The sequence below is a fragment of the Harpia harpyja genome, chromosome 21 (genome assembly GCF_026419915.1).
Source record: "Harpia harpyja isolate bHarHar1 chromosome 21, bHarHar1 primary haplotype, whole genome shotgun sequence".
Lineage (NCBI taxonomy): Eukaryota > Metazoa > Chordata > Aves > Accipitriformes > Accipitridae > Harpia > Harpia harpyja.
In genome coordinates, this window is record NC_068960.1 from 17420946 (window position 1) to 17440123 (window position 19178).

Genomic DNA, 19178 nt, shown 5'->3' on the forward strand with positions numbered 1-19178 from the left:
ATAAACCAAGACCTCACAGAACTTCCCCCACTAGGTTCATATATACTCTGTCAGATGAAGACCTTAGGCAGGTTCCTTTGCTTTGGGGTAATTCTACTTGAGTTAGTTCACATAGAAAATTAGTAGTTTCATCACATAACTGCATAGTGGCGAGGAAAAATCTACTCCTAAGAACTTAGATATCCAAAAGTTTACAGAAATAAGCCAGATAATTAGAATTTGTCACTCTTCCCACAAATTTCAAAGAAAAACAAATGAAAGATAAGCTGATTTTCTTTCTGTGCAGACCAATCCGCTCCACACAACAAATTTAGCCGATTTGAAGACTGGAGACTGCTATATCCACTTTCACATGCTATGACCTTCACTCACACCACAAGCATCTCTTCCTTAAGCAAAGGGATCCCCTTCACTGCAGAGAGAATGCTTTTTATGTTTTTTTTATTTAAAAAAATTAACCGTACAGTACTCCACAATGATGCCAGCATTTCTTCAGAGAACATGACATACACTTTTATGTCAGACAGTGCAATTTTTTCCACGATTCCTAACATATCAATGAATTAATATTTACGTGTTAATAAACACAACAATAATGACTAGTGATGTATGAATAGATAAAATATCAGAGATGATAAAGTATCTTTTTATACGTATCAGAACACGGTGGTTTTGCCATCAAAATTTCAGGAAGGAACTGTACCAAAGCAACATAGACATGAGGCACACTGCTATCCAACTGAAAGACAAGAGGAGCAGCAATCAAAACACTTCTCTAAGCTCACACCTGGAAAACAAAGAACTAAAAAGCAATGACTATATCAAGCAGGGACCAGAGCAGTCCCCAAGACAGAGGCAGATACTTCCAGGTGTATATATTCCCTGCCCCAATCTGCAACAGCCACTGAATTAGGCTTCTTGCCCAGACACTGCCCTTCCCTTTCACAGAGTTTGCATTAGCTTAGTAATCTATGTGAAGTTTGATGTTTTCAGATCACTTCCTCTGTATTTGAAAAACATTCCCTGCACAGCTGTGGACAGTAGTCCTTGACAGGAAGACCAATTGCTACACCTCTCCCTTCAATCTACAAATATTTCTCCAACAGTTTTCACATTGCTTTAGAAGATATTGCTGTCTGGTAGCTAAATTGACATCCTGCACAGAAGTAATCATCTGCTTCCTTTTTGCAGGATTACACTACTCTTTTCTAATTCACCCTGCTAAGATACTATCCAGCTTTTAACTTCAAGTATGTGTTTTTCAACAAGTGCTTTCATTTCTGATTACATGAGAAATACTGTTTTAATTATCTTGCTTTCATGCTGTCACTGGTGACTGAAACAGTTAACTACAGACTCAAGAAGGTGCATTCTTTAGTTCTGTTCCAGAAAAGAATCTACTACATTTTCTAAACATCTGTATGGAGAAAAAACAAGTGCAATAAATAGAATATATTAAGTTATATGTACATACTTTAGTCATTGCTCCTGTCTGTGCTGTATTCAGTCCGGTGTGACCAGCCATCTGTGGAGATACTTGGGTTAAAGTCTCTGCCAGCACACTGCCTGCATTCCCCTGCATGGCAGGGGCAGAGTATTGCATTCCTGCTCCCCTTCCTCTTCCAGCTGCCCCAAGAGATCCATTCATTACCTGCCCTTGTCCTTGCTGAGGCTGATTCATTAAACTGTGACCAGAATTACTGTTGAGAAGGCTCTGGTGTGTCTGACTGAAATTAGTATTCATACATATCCCAGGTCCAGTCTGTGATGTTGCAGGGCTGCTCGTCACCATCCCCACTTGTTTTTGTGCTTGAGAGTTCAGAGTTTGTGATGCAGGTGTGGTAGGTCCAGAGGTGCTTGCTGCTTGCTTTGCCAGGCCTGAAGCAGAAGAGTCTCCCTGGTTTAAAGGGCTCTTACCCATAGCACCCAGATTACCGATATTAGCACTGTTCGGCTGCCCTTGAACTTGACTACCAACTCCCTGCTGGACAGGGCTATTTGAGTTCACATTTCCAATTCCTGGGTTTAAGGAAGAGCCGCTGCCTCCCCTTAGAAGTTCAGAAAGTTGTTTGTGTTTGGAAGCTGCATCTGGAACAAGGTTCCCACTGCTGTTTAAAAGGCCCAACTCGCCATTGGGGATCAGCTCATCAGGAAGGTCATTTTCCAAGTCAAACAAAGATCCAAAATCTACAAGTTAAAACAGAAACACAGGTGAGAAAAACCATGACAAACAAGTAACTAAAATATTCATCTACACTACTTTGTATTAGTCTTAAACAATGACGTGCATTAAAAGGTCCATCTTTACCCAAGACTCAATATTGCCAGCAAGCAAGCAAGGGTCCCCACAATGTGAACTCCAGAGCCTTTCAGAAAGCATAGTCGTCGATACATACTGTGCACATACAACCACACAGGGTAGAGCACTGGTCAATACGTAGTTTTTTCACAAGACTTTTGACAAAACGTCGTACCAAGCTTAAGAAACTAAGGTGGCACGAATACAATGATCTAACCTAACTCCTAAATTTCTCTTCTTTTAGCTAAACGAAGGCGGCAGAAATATCAAGAGATTTTTTCCTATTGATTTACTCTCCCAAAAGAGCCATTACATCACCTTATCCGACCTTCTATGTAATCCCAAACCACTGCATTTCACCCAGCAATCCTACCTCAACCTTGTAATTTATGTTTGCACATAGCCAAAGAACATCTTCCAGCTACGCTTCGAAGCTTGATCAAAAGACAACTACATCTTCAGTAGTTTGATCCCAGTCTCACATATAAAGATGTTCAATATCCGTTTCTAGTCATTGATTTCTATCATGATCCACTACCTCAGAAGATCACAAAAGGCAGTCAGCATTTTCTCCTCCTAATGGCTCTTGAATCCAGTCACTTCTTGATCCCCAAACAGCTCAAATAATTCAAATTGCTCTCTAAGTGCCCAGCCCAATATTGACAGAGGTAATCCACACACTCTCCAGATGAGCAAAATAAATCAATGAAATCTTCATTAAGCCACTTGAAGGAACTGCTCTGCCTGGCTGGAACACTGAGACTGATAAAAAGTGGGGGGGAGGTTGTTTTTTAAAAAGGAGCAGCTCAGGTTCACTAAAATATTTCATTGCTCATCATAAGCAGCATCTGTGTAACAATGTTATTTAGTATGTAACTAAAAATAGAAAGTTACTTGACTGTATATAGGTACTTCCATGTGAAAGTGAAAGTTATATATTTGAAGGCATTAGGACAAGTGCATACAGCAATATTAATAAACATGTAAGCAGACTAGCCTCAATTCATCAGAGCAGCTGTTCAAACATGCAGCACATGTCAGAAAAGTTCTCCACTCCAAGGATGTGATTTACCCAACCACTTTTTACTGTAACATAACAGAAATGTCTGAAAACTTTATTTTGCCCCCCAAAGCCAGCCCTGAAAAACCCTAGTCCCCCACAGCGAGCAACAGACAAATCAAATTTTTTCCAGGTTACAGCAAACAAAAATTATTTTCTAAAGAAGGGCATCCCAAAAGCTTCATTGTTTTAAAGTTTAATTCACTCTTCAACCAAAAAAAGTTGGTGCAAGATTCCGGTTGCAAAAGTGGCATAAGATCGTTCAGCAAGTGACAGCCTGGACCACACTAGCTGTGTCGAAAAGAAACAACAAAAATCAAACAACAGGTAACCTGTATCACAAAGCTAGGATGCATTACCAACACATCTCAGTACATTTAAATACAATGCATTTCATCAGCATTCGAATTTTCAATTCAACCTAACTGAAGAAAAATGAATACAAATTTTCAGGTGTGTTGCAATGACCAGTGAATTACATGAACAGCGACAGTAAACATACACAAAAATGTTAAATTCTGTCTGTTTTGAGGCGCTCAGAGCAGCATGTCCTTTACGCACCTACATCTTGCCATCATTACCTACTGAAGTCGATAAGCTCTGAAGAATCCTTCCAGGCTTGCAGGACATTGGCCATGACAAAATACACCACAGCTCAGGAACAGACCTCCTATTCCCTTTCAAGGTGGGAAGTAACTAACATTTTCGTTAGCTAGGTTCATCACAGTATTTTTAGTTTCTCTCTTACTTGCTGCTTTTCCCTTCAGTTGTTTAGTTCACCTTTTCAGCTTGTCTTTTGCAGAAATTCCCAGTGTACCTTCAACTACATTCCTTTGGGCGATTGCTTCATCTATCCTCTTTTCCACATAACCACTTCACACTCACTATGCTGCAATTTGTGTCTCTTCCTATATATTTTAGTTCTACTTTCCTTCTTCCAAGATTGCACTATTTTTAACCTTCCATCCATTTCTAACCCCCCTCTGATGAACACCCCATCACCTGGTTTCAGTACCAACCTCCGTTTGGCCAGAAGCGAGTGCTCAGTGCCCGGGTCCCTGCCGCACAGCCCCCCTCCCCACGCACCGACAGGCGCTCTGCCACCGCCAGGGACGGCTGCAGCCTGGAGCACAACCAAAGCCATCCGCCTGCGCGCCACCAAGGGTGGTGACACAGGGTCCGCGGCTGAAACTTCGCCTTTGTTAAGCTGCTCTCATCATCCCGGCTTGCTGGGAAGTTCAAGGTTTACAGTGCTTGTTCAGACAACTTTTGTAAATCCCACGAACAGTGGTTTTCCAAGCTTCTGCACTCAAATTGTTAATATTTCATGAAGAAAAGATATATATTTGTGTGTGTGCACGCTCACGTGGCACCAGGGGCAGAGGAGAAGTGACAAAATGTGGGGGGGAAGATGTTGCTGTGACTTAAAGAAGAGTAGTTTTTTCCAGTTGTATTTCAAAATGGGATGCTGGAGTATAAGTGCTCAAATTTTTTTTGTTTGGCTGGCTGGACTCTTAACAGTCTTGCCAGAGCCAAAGACTGGAAATGTTTTTGCAGTTTACGAAAAGAGCAAAGAAAGCATTTGGGAATACTACCTCCTAAAAACCTAAAATAATCTACCACTCTTAAGCTCCTGTAAGAAGGCTATACATTAAGGTTAGGTATGGAAGGTTTACAGCTCTGCCAGCAGGAAAATAAAAAGCAGATAAACAGCTTAGCACAGCGGCTGTGTAAAAATTCACCGAGTATTCAAATGTTCAGGCAATGATTAATCTTCCTGCTTTTATATTTTTATCAGTTGTGTACGTTAAAAACATCAACACAAGGCACATTTTATGACAGTTATAAAATACAACAGAAAACAAAAGTCTACTTGAGCATGTCTGCAACAAATCCATAAAGATAAGAGATTGTCTTGGCAGTTATAAAAATAATATATTTATACACCTACAAAAATCTTCCATAATAAGAATGTGTCCCATTTTTACTGGTAGCAAAATGAAAAGTAACCTCAGTCCCCCCCATCCTCACGAGAACAACATAATTGATCCCATTCTCAATGCTTCAACTATTTCTCAAAGTCAATGGCAGCTACCAAGAGTCTAAAAATCGAGAGACACCTTTGCCTTTACATACAGTTATCCGAAGCAATGCTCAAAAAAACACCTGCACTGAGGAGTACCACCTCAATTACTGAGCTTTGTACCTGCTTCATCTCTCAAACCTGCCGCTTACCTACCATGCAACAGAACAGAAAAAATGGTCTTTATTTTAAAGGAGCATAGATTCCCTTAATTCATAAGGCACATATGTCTAATTTCAGTGCTCAGGAAGCAGTAGAGCTGAGCAAGGCTGCAGAGGCCCACCTCGTAGCACCTCATCTCTAACACAGCACTTCCAATCCTAAACCTCACACCTTTCGTTACCTCTGTTACATAAAACCAAACATCCTCTTAACAGGAGAGCCAAAAACCAGGTAACATGTCTTTTGGAAGGGATGGAAAAGCACTAGGCAACTACAACACCCCCACTCTTTCCAAAGGGCTCCTTTTCCAATTTGAGAATTTTGTGTTCTTTGAGCAGCTATTTTCACACGTAGAAGATAACCACACTTGAGACGCACTCTCTCCTAATTTCAGTTTTATGAGCTTAAATGTCACAGTTTTCTGCCTTCCTGGACAACACTTTCAGCAACCAGAATAAAAAAAGATGTTCTGTTTCCTTCCAAGCCTTCACAGAAGAAAAAAGACTGCTGCGTTCTCAAGGCAGAACACTTTCATCTGTATGACTACTTGCAACTGTTAATCAGGAGACTCTGTCTTAATATACATATTCAATCAATTAACTTGTTTCAATGTCACCCTTTTTTTCCCCTTTAGCTCAGCCTGGAGAGGTGACAAACATTCTAAGGTAATAAATCACATAAAGAAATATCTCAAACATATCACACAGCAAGCAGGAGGAGAACTACCAAATTCAGTTTCATTTTTTACAGCATAAACTCCACTTGCAATGTGATTAGGAATCTTCCCGTCACAAACTTTGACTGCCCATCCACGAGCAGACACTGAAGTCACACTGCAGCCCCAGTACACAAGCAGTATTTTCACCGTGCCTTTCTTTCATGCCAACATAGCTGTTACATTTCAGTGAGCCCAATTTTGTTTTGTAAGGCTTCTTTCAATCATGCCAGACCCCAGCAGACAAAGCCTCAACAGTTCAGAGCTCCAGCCATTCCCTAAAATTCAATGTCAGGTAACTCAACTCAATAGCCATACTGTTTGGTGCAGTCAGCAATTACCACATCCATTCCAACCTCTTTTTGAGGTTTGAGGATTCTATAATTTATTGTTTCATAAAAGACAATTAGCACATTTAATATTTTAGAGCAATTAAACAACGCATTCATAGAAAAAATAAAATTTCCAGTAAGAAAACTTTGCATTAGCATCTTAACCTAATGAGACACCCAGAAAGATTGCAAACTCAGGTGCATCTGACCTTGACTTTCAGAAGAAGAGCACCACTTCTTCAAAATATGATGTTTAACAACCAGGTTGAGAAAGACAGCAATGAGGGACCTGGCTGGGCCAAGGAGACCCTAACAGCTGGGTGGAAGGGGATGAGGGGGAAATGAGAGATCCAATAGCAGGCATCTGGAAGCATCCCAACAAGTTGGATGCCCCAAGGCTTGCATAACAAAAGTTTTGGATATTTAGCTAAATTTCTTTCTGCCTGATCTTCTGAACTACTTGCATTTGGGATGAGAAAGAAATACAGTCTGGTTTGCTCATTCCTAAGTCAGTAGGCTAGTCAAAATTGAAATACATCGATACACAGAAATGAGTCTCACCTTAGGCATTCTAGGTACTTGCCTCTAGGAAACTCACTGGAATAAGTATCATAGTGCTCTCTTGCTTACAGACTCACAGTCACTCCGGTTGGAAGGGACATCAGGAGATCTGTACCCCAGCCCCTCTAGCCTCATCTCAAAGGGCAAGTCCTCCCTTCCCCTGACCTCCTTGGTAGCCGTTCACTCAATTCACTCCAGCTCCTCCACGATCTGCCCAGTGGTGGCAGGGAGGCTGACACGTCTGCAGTTGCCTGTATTGTCCTTTTAGCCTTTCTTGAAAATGGGTGTAACACATGCCCTCTCTTGCTTTCCTATGGCTAGGATTTTAGGGGTAGGGGGACTGAGAAGGAGGCATTTGTTCTACCACGCTTCCTTTGCAACTTGTCTTCTGGCAAAGCATGATTCTCCGTAAGATGAATACCATTCAGGGTACAGACATGCAACTAAACAGTGACACAGTTCCTAAAATCAATTAAATTAGATCCATTTTGTGCATCCCAATAACCAAAAGGGACACTATCAGCTTAGAATCTAGTTAATCTTAAGTAGCTTCAAGCTCCTAAAATCTCCCCCAATCCATTTTTGTAAGACTTCAGCAACTAAGTGACTTTTCAAAACTGAAGCTCATTACACAGAGAAAACAAATCAAGCAGCTAATGAAAAAGAATCAGTTCTCTTCTAACCTCTACTGCAATGCTACCAGTGTTATTGATTCAGTTTTAAAAATGCTCCTGACACCAGCCCAAACACCAGACATGTAAGTCAGGATGGGGAAAATGCATGTATATCCTCTATACCACAACTAATGTGTGTGCTAACAACAGCTACCTGATACAGGAAAGACCAACTGTTCTGCCCCCAGCTTCTTTCTCACCTCCCCAAAAAGAGAACTGTATCAACTGAGATCCTTTCTTGATTACACCCAGTTTAGTTCCCAGCCTTTCTTTCCACTTGTACATTGTGTATCAACATCATACCCTCAAGTTTCTCTACTGTACTTATCCAAACTGTCTCCACCATCTCTCTTTTGCTGTGCTCATAATGAAAATACAGTCTGTGCTGAAGGTTCAGAAAAACCTAAGATACTAGCTTCTTTAGAGAATAAACCATTTTCAGATCTACTTCTACTACCCTTCCATTAAAAAAAAAAAAAAAAAAATCACAGATTACTTGAATGTTCCACTATTAAAAACAAGCAGTATATAAGGGCACATTAAATGCACCTGGTACCAAAGTTAATATACAGAAACAAATACGAAAAATGCATTCAGCTAAGAAGCTAGTCTCTTATATCCTCCCAGATGCCAGACGGGAATAAAACCAAAACAGCCCCCAAAACATGTGGCAGAAGCAGCCCAATGAGAGTGCTCACTCTGGTCTGTTCTTGGAAGCACTGGACAGCAAATGATGGATTGACTTTGCTTTCCTCTGGTCCTACAGAGCCTCTCCATAACCATTCTTCCTCTTAATTGTTTCCCAAGGTGTCTTTGCTATTTTGACACCATTGCCGTGTCTGCTCTTGCAAGTAACTTTAAATCCTACTCAGTAGCATCAACACCACGGACAAGACTATTGTCACATTGCATGTGGCAATCAGGCTACACACACTTACTGATCAAAACGCTTCAGTAATTTTATTTGCCGTAAGAGCAGAAATCTGGACAGAAGGAAAAGGAGGCAAGCAATCTGCCTATAGACTGGGAGACCGCCGCACTGGTAACATCAGCTTCTCATTCACAAGATCATCCTGATGAAGATTAAGTATTCTAGGTATCTTGGAGCATATTAGCAGAAGCGAGATCATCTTCTCATCCTATCACAAATGCACACATCTTTTCTGTTGCCCTGTTTTAACAGCTGACAAAACATTTAAGTTCAGGATGACCCTTGAAAGAGAAATCATCTGAGAATCCAGTAATTAATAGTGGGCACTTGTTTAAGGCAGCATGAAATGCACAGCCTGTACCAAAACAGAGTGTTTGCATGCGAACGCCTTCAGTTAGCTCACACAACTGACAGACCCGCTGCTTCACGTTAAGGCTGTGCCACCCTCACTGCACATCTGGGAAAAAAATCAGCAGATAATGTCCAAAGATGTGAATTATCTTGACAAACAAACTTTAACTGTGATGTTCCCTGGCTATAGACTTATTAAATACATAGGTCAACACAAGGCATTTCAGATTTTAAATTGTTCAGTCCGCCACCCTCCCCACAACGACTGACAGCATCAGTGGTGAGAACTCCATGCTCAGTATTGCCTTCTAGCTCAGGCTGCTTCCAGCACTCCCTTCAGCTACAGAAGTCCTTCTCTGTAAGTTCCCACCTTTATGTGCCTGCTGTAGAAGTGGCACAGAACAGGCCTATTCTGCAAAGACTAAACCAGCAATGATTAATATGTACTTGAAGTAATATTATGAAACAAACAAAAGTGTTACGCAAGATTACTAGGAAACAGGCAAGTTTTGTGTCTCCTTTATGATGTGTAATAGCTGCAAAAAGTGTGTTTCCATTCTCTTTTTTTTTAATGCCACTTTTTCCTCCCTATTTCTGATACCAAATTGTAAGTGAAGGGTCGTTTGCTTGGCAACTCAAGCAGGAACATACAACACAAAATAAACCAAATGTGCATAAGGAAGCAACAGCAGACATGCGCTTAAAGCTAATGATTTTTATGTATTTCACTCTAAAAAAGCTTCCAACCATAACTGACTTAATACAAAAAACCCAATGCCCTCACAAATCTATTTTACTTTAAAGCACTGATTTCAGTGAGATGAGGTTCTGAATCACTCTCATTAATACTTTCCTTAAAGGAGTTTATGAACCTTAGGAAAAAACTTCACAGCTACTACAAAACAGATTTACATTCAGTACTTACTGAATTCAAGTCTCTTGGTAATTTCCACGTTTCTTTGCTCCATTAGATAAAACGATACAGGAGATGACACAGAAGCTATGTCATCAACAACACCCACTAAAACAGCTATCAAAGTACCAGCAGGGTTAAAGTTGGGCAGAGCGAGAGAGAAGCTCGTGCTCTTCAGGTATGACACGCACAGACAGGGCTTGGAATCTAATATACCATCTTCCTCACTGTGCAACAGAAAGTAGCTAGCTCCGATGTCTGCCTCAGAGTTGTCCAACAGCAGCAATGAAATAATGTCTACCTGTGAGATTGGGAGGCACATCACCTAGAAAGAGCAACTCATTTTGACAACGCTGTCTGCCTGAAGAAGTTCCCACAGCATTAAAGATGACCCTCAGAGAAGTAGGAGATTATTTTACAGATTTCTATATGTATAAGTAAAAATACATACACACACACATGAAGTTACTGCAAAGCAAAGATACTGCATTTATCCAGTGTTCCAAGATCCTTATTTCTCAATGGTGGTGAATAAGAGAAGAGGAAAGGCAAGATGAAATGAAGCTTTTGAAGAGTATACGTTAAGAGATTCAGATTCTGAGTGATGATTGCCAATTACCAGTGATAATAGAAGTTTCCGTTTTCTTTTGATTCACACTATGATTCTGCACAATATTTGATAGTATTTGTTGAGACATCTCTATTAAAGAGAGTTTTCCAAATAAAAGATTTAGGTTCTCTCTGTATCTTAGACATCTGAGAAGACAGATGGAAAACATAACATATGTTAAAAGGAAGATTTACAAAGCAAAAATTCTTGAAAGTGTAAACCAAATTAGGGTGGAAGTGTCAGATTTCTAAGCTATCCCACATGCTTTTTCATTGTATGAGAACGAACCCCAGAATTTTTCCAATCCTGTTTTTCAACTACCCCCTCCACCCTGACTTCACATTAACCTGCAGTATTTTGCTAATAGAGCAAGATTTTTGTTCATGTTCTTCTCTATTAGCAGGTAACAACAGCGAGCAAATTCTCTAATAAAAATAAACACCAAGAATAGGTGGATTTTTTTTTTTATGTGAAGTTGCAGATAGAATAGCAAAAGACAGCATGTTGCTGTAGAAATAATTAATGGCACTGGAATATGACTCCAAGGAACATTCAGCCAGAATAGAAAGTGAATAATCTGCAACAGAAAACTGGGAATCATTTCACAAGCTATCAAGAGATCTCTGGGGTACAACAAAGACTGACCCCCCGAGCACAGCCTTTATTCCTGCCTGCTGTTGGCAGGGCTTTTCCAGGAGCTCTATGCCACAGCACAAGACAGCATTTACCGAGTTAATTTTAAGTCATGGTGGGGGGAAGAAATCAATTTGATAAACTCCCAAGTACACATGCAATTATCACTCTAAGTATGAATTTCAAGAAAGGAATGGGCACAATTGTAGGACTGCGGACTGTCACATAAAATCAGGCTGGCAGATCATCTGCTCAACTTTTCATCTCACATAGATGTTAGTGTCAAACTCCTTGGAAAAAATCTATAAAAAACCCAAACAATGAGAAAGTATACAATAACCTGCTATCAGCAATGTTTCATGAATTGGTAAGAATTAGCTGTGCTAGACTCTCAATAAATGAGCCAATTTCCAATCTTACAAGTCTCCTGTCCCAGATTACCACTGCAGGCATAAAGTTATGCAAGCCAGTCACTTAAGGTGCAAAAAAAATACAGCTTGTATCAAACTTAACACAGCTCAAAGTAAGCATTTTTGCTTGGCATCATCATCTCCCATCCACCACCCCGTCATTACATGTATATGGTAAGTCTTACAAAACGATATAGCCATGAAATATCACACGGCATTTTTTTCCCATCCCAGCTAGTTATGGTGCAAGTACCACAAAACAAAGGATGTTCCTGTGAAATAATTACAACTACACACACTCCTTCACCTACATCTTTTCAGAAGAAGCATTTCTTCCCCCAATTTTCTGCTTATAAATCCAAGTCTGTTCACTTAGTGGAATTACCCTTTTCCTTATTCCAGGGAGAGATGGAGAAAGCAAGTGTGTAAAAGCGAGTCTTACTGTCACAGCACACAAATGACACTCAAGTTTTGCACGTACCATATAAAACAAGAGCAGACCGATTAAAGAGGCTTCCATGAAACTTTTCAACTACACAGGAATGAACCCTTCTGAAACATACATACTAATGCTTTCATGCACACAAACAAAATCTGGTTTTAGATCACCGAGACATCAGTCCATCTGAAGTCTCAGCTAAGCATGTGAACATAAGCTTAGAAAGCCTCGCTGTCTCTCCTTAAGCCACTTTGTTTTAAAGGTAGTCCACCTCTTTAAAAGTAAAAACTAAATCCACTGAAATATACCTATCAGGTTTTTGGCAGGAGAGCGAGATCAAATCAGGCTGCCCATCGACACAAATTCCCTTCTGCGAAGTTCTGTAGCTCGCTGGAAGTTAACCAGAGATCTGTTTATCTCGGCACATACAAAGGCACGTGCGACAAGGCCAGTCTTCCCCCAGTTTTGAAATATGGGCACTGCGATACTAACACACTGGGCCATAAAGAGAACATGAATTACCAGGGATCTCAGCCTGCAGCTTTTGCAGCAGCAGCCATACTGCTTAATCTGTTTATGATCTGAAGTTGTGGAGAAAAAAAACAAACCCCAAAACCACACACAGGAGAAAGTATGAGGTGAAAATCCAGCTCAAATGGACTTTTGAAGCGGCTCATCTCACCTTCTTTCCAACTTCACCTACTTCAGGAATTCATTAACTCATAATGCCATTAAGGACACCCTCTGCTTTGGCCCAAATTACGATTTGTTGTTTCTGGAACTAGCATAGCCCTGCAACAGCAGAAGGCTGTAGGATACGTAACACAGAGATAGAGGCGTTACTTGCAATGCAACACAGAGCACCACCAAGCTACCTGCAGAACCACGGTGAAGGGGCACCTGAAGAACACCGGCTTTGCTGCTGCTCCATTCAAGCACGTTTTTCACAATCTGCATGTAGAGTTCAGACCAAGATCAGCTCAAGAACGCTGCCAGTTCACTGTATATTCTGCCGAAGGACCAATGCCAGCAATGTACAAAATAATCACGACACTCAACATTAAAATAATAAGCTGCCATCACCAAAGTTACTGTAACTCTACTTTTCATACAAGTCCCTTGTTTATTCTGCAGCACACTAGATGAGAATGCCTCATAACACTTAAAGAGGAGACAAATGCTTAGGCATGAAAAATACCATGTATCTAATAAAGCTGTAATTAGACAAAAGCACTACTCCCACCTGGCTAGACAAGGAAAAATCTTTCCCATGGACACTTCACCATAGGAGCCAGCTCGTTCAATACTGCACAGCAACCACAAGCTAAGTTAACAGCCACAAGTCTTAGCCTTCCTTATTGATACAAAGAGCAACGGGGCAACTGCAAAATGGGACTATCGTGAAACTTAACAATGGTCACAGTGCACATTTCTGTTATCCTTTCGTCTCTACTCCTTTCTCCGAGACCAGACATTTGATTTAGCTGCTTAAGTTTAACAGGAAAGGTCGTATTTTCAGAATGTGAGTAGAGCAATTTCAATTGCACAAACTTCGCTCTGGTAAGCTGAGGAGCTATTTTTATCAGAAAGATTAAAGGCAGCTAAAATTTACCCTGACAAAAGGAGCTGCTTAACACAACCGCATCAAAGCATAAAGCAAAATATAAACAAGGACGAGCAGTTGCTTTCTGCCGAATGTTCAGGCCTGCCATCAGACCCTTCGGCACCGCACCGCTATGCTCAGTTACAAGCATTTGCAGGCTCAGAGCCTTACTGTTCAGCAACAGCACTGCACAACTGGGCCTAACGCAACCTCTTTTAAAGCACATCCCAATCACCCAAGCTGCAGCATCAAACAGCGCGGGTTAATGACTGCAATCACAATTCAGTTAACCAATATGCAACTTACTGCTTGTTCAGGGTGCAAGCCTCAAACCCATCTCCCCAAGCACCTCTGCTCACAAAGGCAACTTTTCAGGTTGCAAGGTAACTTTTTCATTTAAGCCTCAGTGCAAGGGAGCAGCCTCGTTTAGGTTCAGGAGCACGTTATTTCATAGCAATCGCTACTCTATTTGTATTGCCTGCTACAACGCACAGAAACCTTCAGCAATCTTTCAACAAGCAGCATTAGCTGCTGGCAGCAAACCTAAAGAGATTTTTTTGGAAAAAGCCCTTCTGAGTGCACAAACATTACCTGCACTCTCAAGCAGAAAGGTATTTTTGCCTGAAGAACACCAGGACGACAACAGAACGCTACAGACACACTCCTACTTGTTCAAAATACAACCTGAGGTTTGCCGTCCCTGATGACCAAAGGCCCCCTCAGCTGTGTAAAACTTTATGCAGATGCTGGAGTTTACATATCTAGCACTGCACAGAGCTCACCGAGACGCATTAGAACTTGCTGAACAGGACGTAATTATGACTGAAGCATTCCAGAACAGACCAAGTGAACTTCAAAAAAAAAAAAAAAAAAAAGACACCGCTTCAAACATCTTTCACTGGCTCCCAGTAGAGTCTAAAATGTCTAGCTAAAGAATTAAAGAAAAACTGTGTTTTCCCTGAGTTACTGTGGTACATTTACTAGCAACTTGCATATCATCCTTCTGTATGATATTCCGCCGCTTCCACGAAAGGGATTAGCATAGTTCAATCACAAGACCTCACTTAGATATTCTCTGCCAAATCTTACTCTCAATACAGTTTCTTTTTGGCATGTTTCATTTGTTTGTAGGCTGAGAAGAAAAAGATTCCAGAAAAAAAACCCAAAAGGACTGAAGTATCTATAAGCTATTGCCAAATGCAGATTAAGCAAACCGAAAAAACCCCACAGAATTTATCAGCTCAATTATAGTAATAATTTTTTCAGTCTATAAAAACACAGCAGGCATAGCATGATTAACTTATCACTATCCCTTCAACAAGATTCATTAATCTCTGAAAACAGAAATGCAAGTCCAACACACTTCGTGTTCCTATAAAGCTACTGTTACAGTGATTAAAGCAGTTGGAACATGGAAAGACGTCATGACACACACACATGCTCTTATGCACACACGTGTGTATTTACAATGGGCACCCGCTTGCTGGAAATGAGAAATTTTGATGCGTTTTATTATCTACAAACCCATTACAACTGAAAAAAAAGCACGCCAAAGACAGTACGCGACATACAAGTCGCAGCGACTGCCAGCCCGCTGGGCATTTCACCGCGCAAGCAACCCCACAACTTAAAATTTAACTGCAAATTCTTTGGTTTTTGAGGAAAAACGCTCAGAACAGTTCGAGCCAAGCACCTTAAACCAGACTCACAGGTGGTGAGATAAAAAAAAGCACAACATCAATATGCTATTAGGAAGTTTTTATTCCGTAGGGTGCTGGGCACAGTGGAAAAAGCTGCCTGCATAGGGCTTTTAGTTGTGGGCGATATATGGGTTTTAAGGAGTAGAGACAGAAACCCCGACCACCCCCTCCAGAAGTCGGGTGGTCGGTGTTTCTGATGGCTGGGTTTTTCTCCTTCCCTACCCGCACCCCGCTCACCTGGGCACCCCCAGCATCCAAGCCAAGGCGGATCCCTCCAGCCCTTCACCATTAAAACGAAAGGGGTGGTCGATGACGGGAGGAAAGGTAAATTTAACTCAAAAAAAAAGCCTTACCCGTCTCTCCCAACCGCTATTTATAGCCGGGACGGTACTTGGCGTACGGGTCCCGCCCGGTAACTTCGACTGGAGGAGGCCCAACCGCTCCGGGAGAGATCCTTCCCCCCCTTTCCCGGCACCTCGCCAGGCCGGTTCCCACCCCCGCCGGGAACCGCGGCAGGGCGGGCGGTTTCTCCCCCCCCCACCTCCTCCGGCGCGCGGTCGGGCCCGACCGCCCGCCGGAGGAGGAGGAGAAGGCGGGGGGGGGGGGGGGGAGAAACCGCCGGTAAGGCCCGCCCGCCCCCTCACCGCCCCGCAGGCCTTACCTGTGCTATCGCTGGCGGAGAAGCCCGGCGAGTTGAGCTTGGCTCGCTTGGGGTTGGGCGGCCCGTCGAGTAAGTTCTCCGCCATGGTAGCCGGCTGGGCCGTCCGAGGAAAGGCCGCCGAGCCGGTAATCGTTGAAAAGGGGGCAGTCTGTGGCGGGGGGGGTGAAGCTCTCCTTTCCCCCTTCTTCCAAAGGGGAACCCACCGTCGAGCAACAGCGCCGCTCAGTGCCCGACCGGCGGCGGCCCCCGTTCCCCCATACCCGGGCCGGGCCGCCGCCGCCGCCGCCGCAGCAGGCCGCAGGGGAGGAGGGTTCGGGGCGGGGTGGGGAAGAGCCCAGCGCCCCCTCCCTGCCGGCCTCGCTCCTCCCGGCCTCTCTTCCCCCCGCCCGGCGGCCGCCGCCGCCGAGGAGGTGCCCGGATGGCGGCTCAGTCAGTCAGTCAGTCACTCGGGGAGCATAGCGCCCCCCCCGCCCCTCCGCCCCCCCCCCCCCCGCCCCACAGACACACACACACGCTCCCCTCCACCTCGCCCCGTCCCCTCCCCTCCGCGCCGGGGGGGGTTCGCCCCGGCCCCACGGCGGCCCCCGCCCGCCGCCCCCGCCCGCGGCCGAACCGCGGCCGAGGTAGGGGAGGGGGGAGGGGGGTGGGGGAAAGAGGAGGGAGGGGGGGGAAAAAAAATTCAAAAAACCACCAAAAACCGGAAAAAACCCGAAAACACCCAAAAAACGCCCCAAAACAATGAGCGCGGCGCGGCGGCGGCCGCGGCTCCCGGTCCCGGCGGCGGCGCTCGGTTGGTTCCGGCCGGCTCTGCCCCGCTGCCCCGAGCCCCTCTGCCCGTCGGCGGCGCTCCGCGCGGCTGCCCGTGTCCCGGCGGGCGGCCCCGCTGCCCCGGCCCGGCCCGGCCCGGCCCCGCTCCGCTCGCGCCGCGCTCCGGCTCCGCGACAAGATGGCGGCTGTTGATTCCTCAATTAAAAAAAAAAGTTTTTTTTTCTCTTCTCTTTTCCAGAGACCATGGGGGCGGGGACGGGGCGGGGCCTGCGCCTTGCGTCACCGCGCACGGGGCACGCCCTCCCCCGCCCCCTCCGACGCCGGAAAGGCGCGAGCGGCGCCGGAAAGAGATGAGATCGTCCTCAGTTGCTCCGCGGAGGGCTTAGGGGACGGGTCGTTAGCGGCGGGCCCGGCGGCCCACCCGCCCGGTTCCCGCCCCCTCTCCCCGGGGTCGCTGTGCGCTCGACCTTATCAGGGACCTCTTCGGCGCCCCCACAGTTGCCCGTTCGAAGTGTCACCCGTCAGTCCCCTCCTTAGTGTCCCACTCGGTTGCCCCAGTTGCTCACCTCAGTCTCCCCTACTTGCTCCCGGTAGGGTTACCCCCCCCAGCTGTGTCCCCTCACAGTCACCCCCCACGTTATCCTCCTCTCTTGTCACCCACAATCTCCCCTCAGTCCCACCGCCGGCATCCCCTCTCAGTCTCGGTCCCCTCACAGTCGCTCCCCACATTATCCTACCCTCAGTCCCTCATAGTTTCCTCTCTCAGTCCTGCTGCAGATGTCCCCTCAGTCTCCTCGCAGTCCCCCTCCCCCAGTCTCCCCTCTCAGTCCCACCACAGATGTCCTCTCAATTTCCCCCTCACAACATCCCCTCCTAACGTCCCCCCTCAGTGCCCCTGGTTCTTCCAGAAGGCCCTCAGAGCTGAGGCGCAGCAAGGCCCAACGCTCCTAACACAATCCTGGGGGGCGGCCATGCCAGCCCGTGCCCTCCCGCTCCTGCAATCGACGAGTTCAGGGTGTGATGCACAGCCAGGGCCTCGGGGCGACGCTGAGGCCATGGGGTGCTTGTATCCCCCACAGCGTCTCCCTGCCCAGGTTTCCCTCAGCGCTCCCCCTTGCCTGCACTTGTTCTCTGCCTCCTCCTGCCTTCCTACTGAAACCTATGCAGCAGCCTCTGCACACCCGTGCTCCCTGCGAGGTGTTGCTGTGGCCTGGCTGACGGGCTTCTCCCACTGCTTTCTGCACATCCATGGGGTTGGTTTTCCCCTGCTCCTCGACCCTCATGTGCAGCCACACGTGAGGGTAGATATGCAAGCTGAGCTGACCCGATGGCTCAGGCACCAGGGCCGAACGCAGCCTTGCTTTACAAATGCCTTGTGCTCTGTCTAGACAGATTTCCCCGCCCAAAACAGGTTTATAGGACTGGAGCTCATATACTTCCGTGGATTTCCATACTGGTTCCCAACCTGAGAAGCAGGTCGTGTAAGCCCCAGTGACATGACATGCCAATGTGGCAGCAAGAGCTCCTTGTACCCAAACTAGTTGCTCGGGGCTGTTTTCATCGCCTACTTGTCAGTATGTCCCCAAAGAGCAGCCACAATTGGAGGACAGACTGGAGAAGAGCACTGAGACAATCCTGAGGATGTGTTGATGAAGGCCATAAGCCGCGATGGATTAATCAGCAACATTTTATTGGTTTAAGGGAGATCTGTAATGACACCTTCTTTTGCAAAGAGCAGGTCTGCCTTTTGTTTACTGCAAAACTCGAATTCATTACATTTACGTCTACATTTACATGCATTTCATTACATGTACTTGCAAATTCTGTATTTATTTACATGGTGCCTGTCCTTGCTGAGATCTGACTGTAATCATGCTGGAGGTCTCTTACAGGCCTCTGCTTCTATCACTATATTACTCATTATCTACACAAGTAAGTGCTCTCTAGTTATGCCCGCTTTAATTTCCTTCAAAAACAGTGAGTTCCCATCTGTTTTAGGATGGCTCAGCGTGGGACAAGGTTCGGTGTCTCACAGTGGTTCCAGACATGAGAGCAACAGCTTTTGTCCAGCAGTGTTTTACTGTAATATAAGGCATTTGCCCCAGTTTAGGTTGAGGGAAAATATTTTGCTGTTGGAGGTGGGGGGCGTGGAAATCAGGTCAGATTGTCTGTCAGGCACAACCGAGGACAGCAGTGCCCTTTACTATCTGCTGCTTCAACTGTTTAACAAGTTTGGTCAGTGCGTGTTGAACTGCAGCTTGGATAACTTTTTG

General features: G+C 44.8%; 1 protein-coding gene across 7 annotated transcripts in view; it reads right to left on the minus strand.

Moving 5' to 3' along the window:
• The window catches only part of CREBBP (CREB binding protein), a 98993-nt gene extending 82364 nt beyond the window's left edge, over positions 1-16629 (minus strand). For 6 of the 7 annotated variants that reach the window (XM_052773419.1, XM_052773420.1, XM_052773417.1 and 3 more), the window contains exons 1-2: positions 16138-16629; positions 1475-2187 (exon numbers count right to left, since the gene is read on the minus strand). In XM_052773419.1, coding sequence (XP_052629379.1) covers positions 1475-2187; positions 16138-16222 — 798 coding nt within the window. In that variant the 5' untranslated portion in view covers positions 16223-16629. The remainder of the gene's footprint in view (positions 1-1474; positions 2188-16137) is intronic. The other variant, XM_052773421.1, reaches the window with a different exon arrangement.
• Between the last annotated feature and the right edge of the window lie 2549 nt (positions 16630-19178).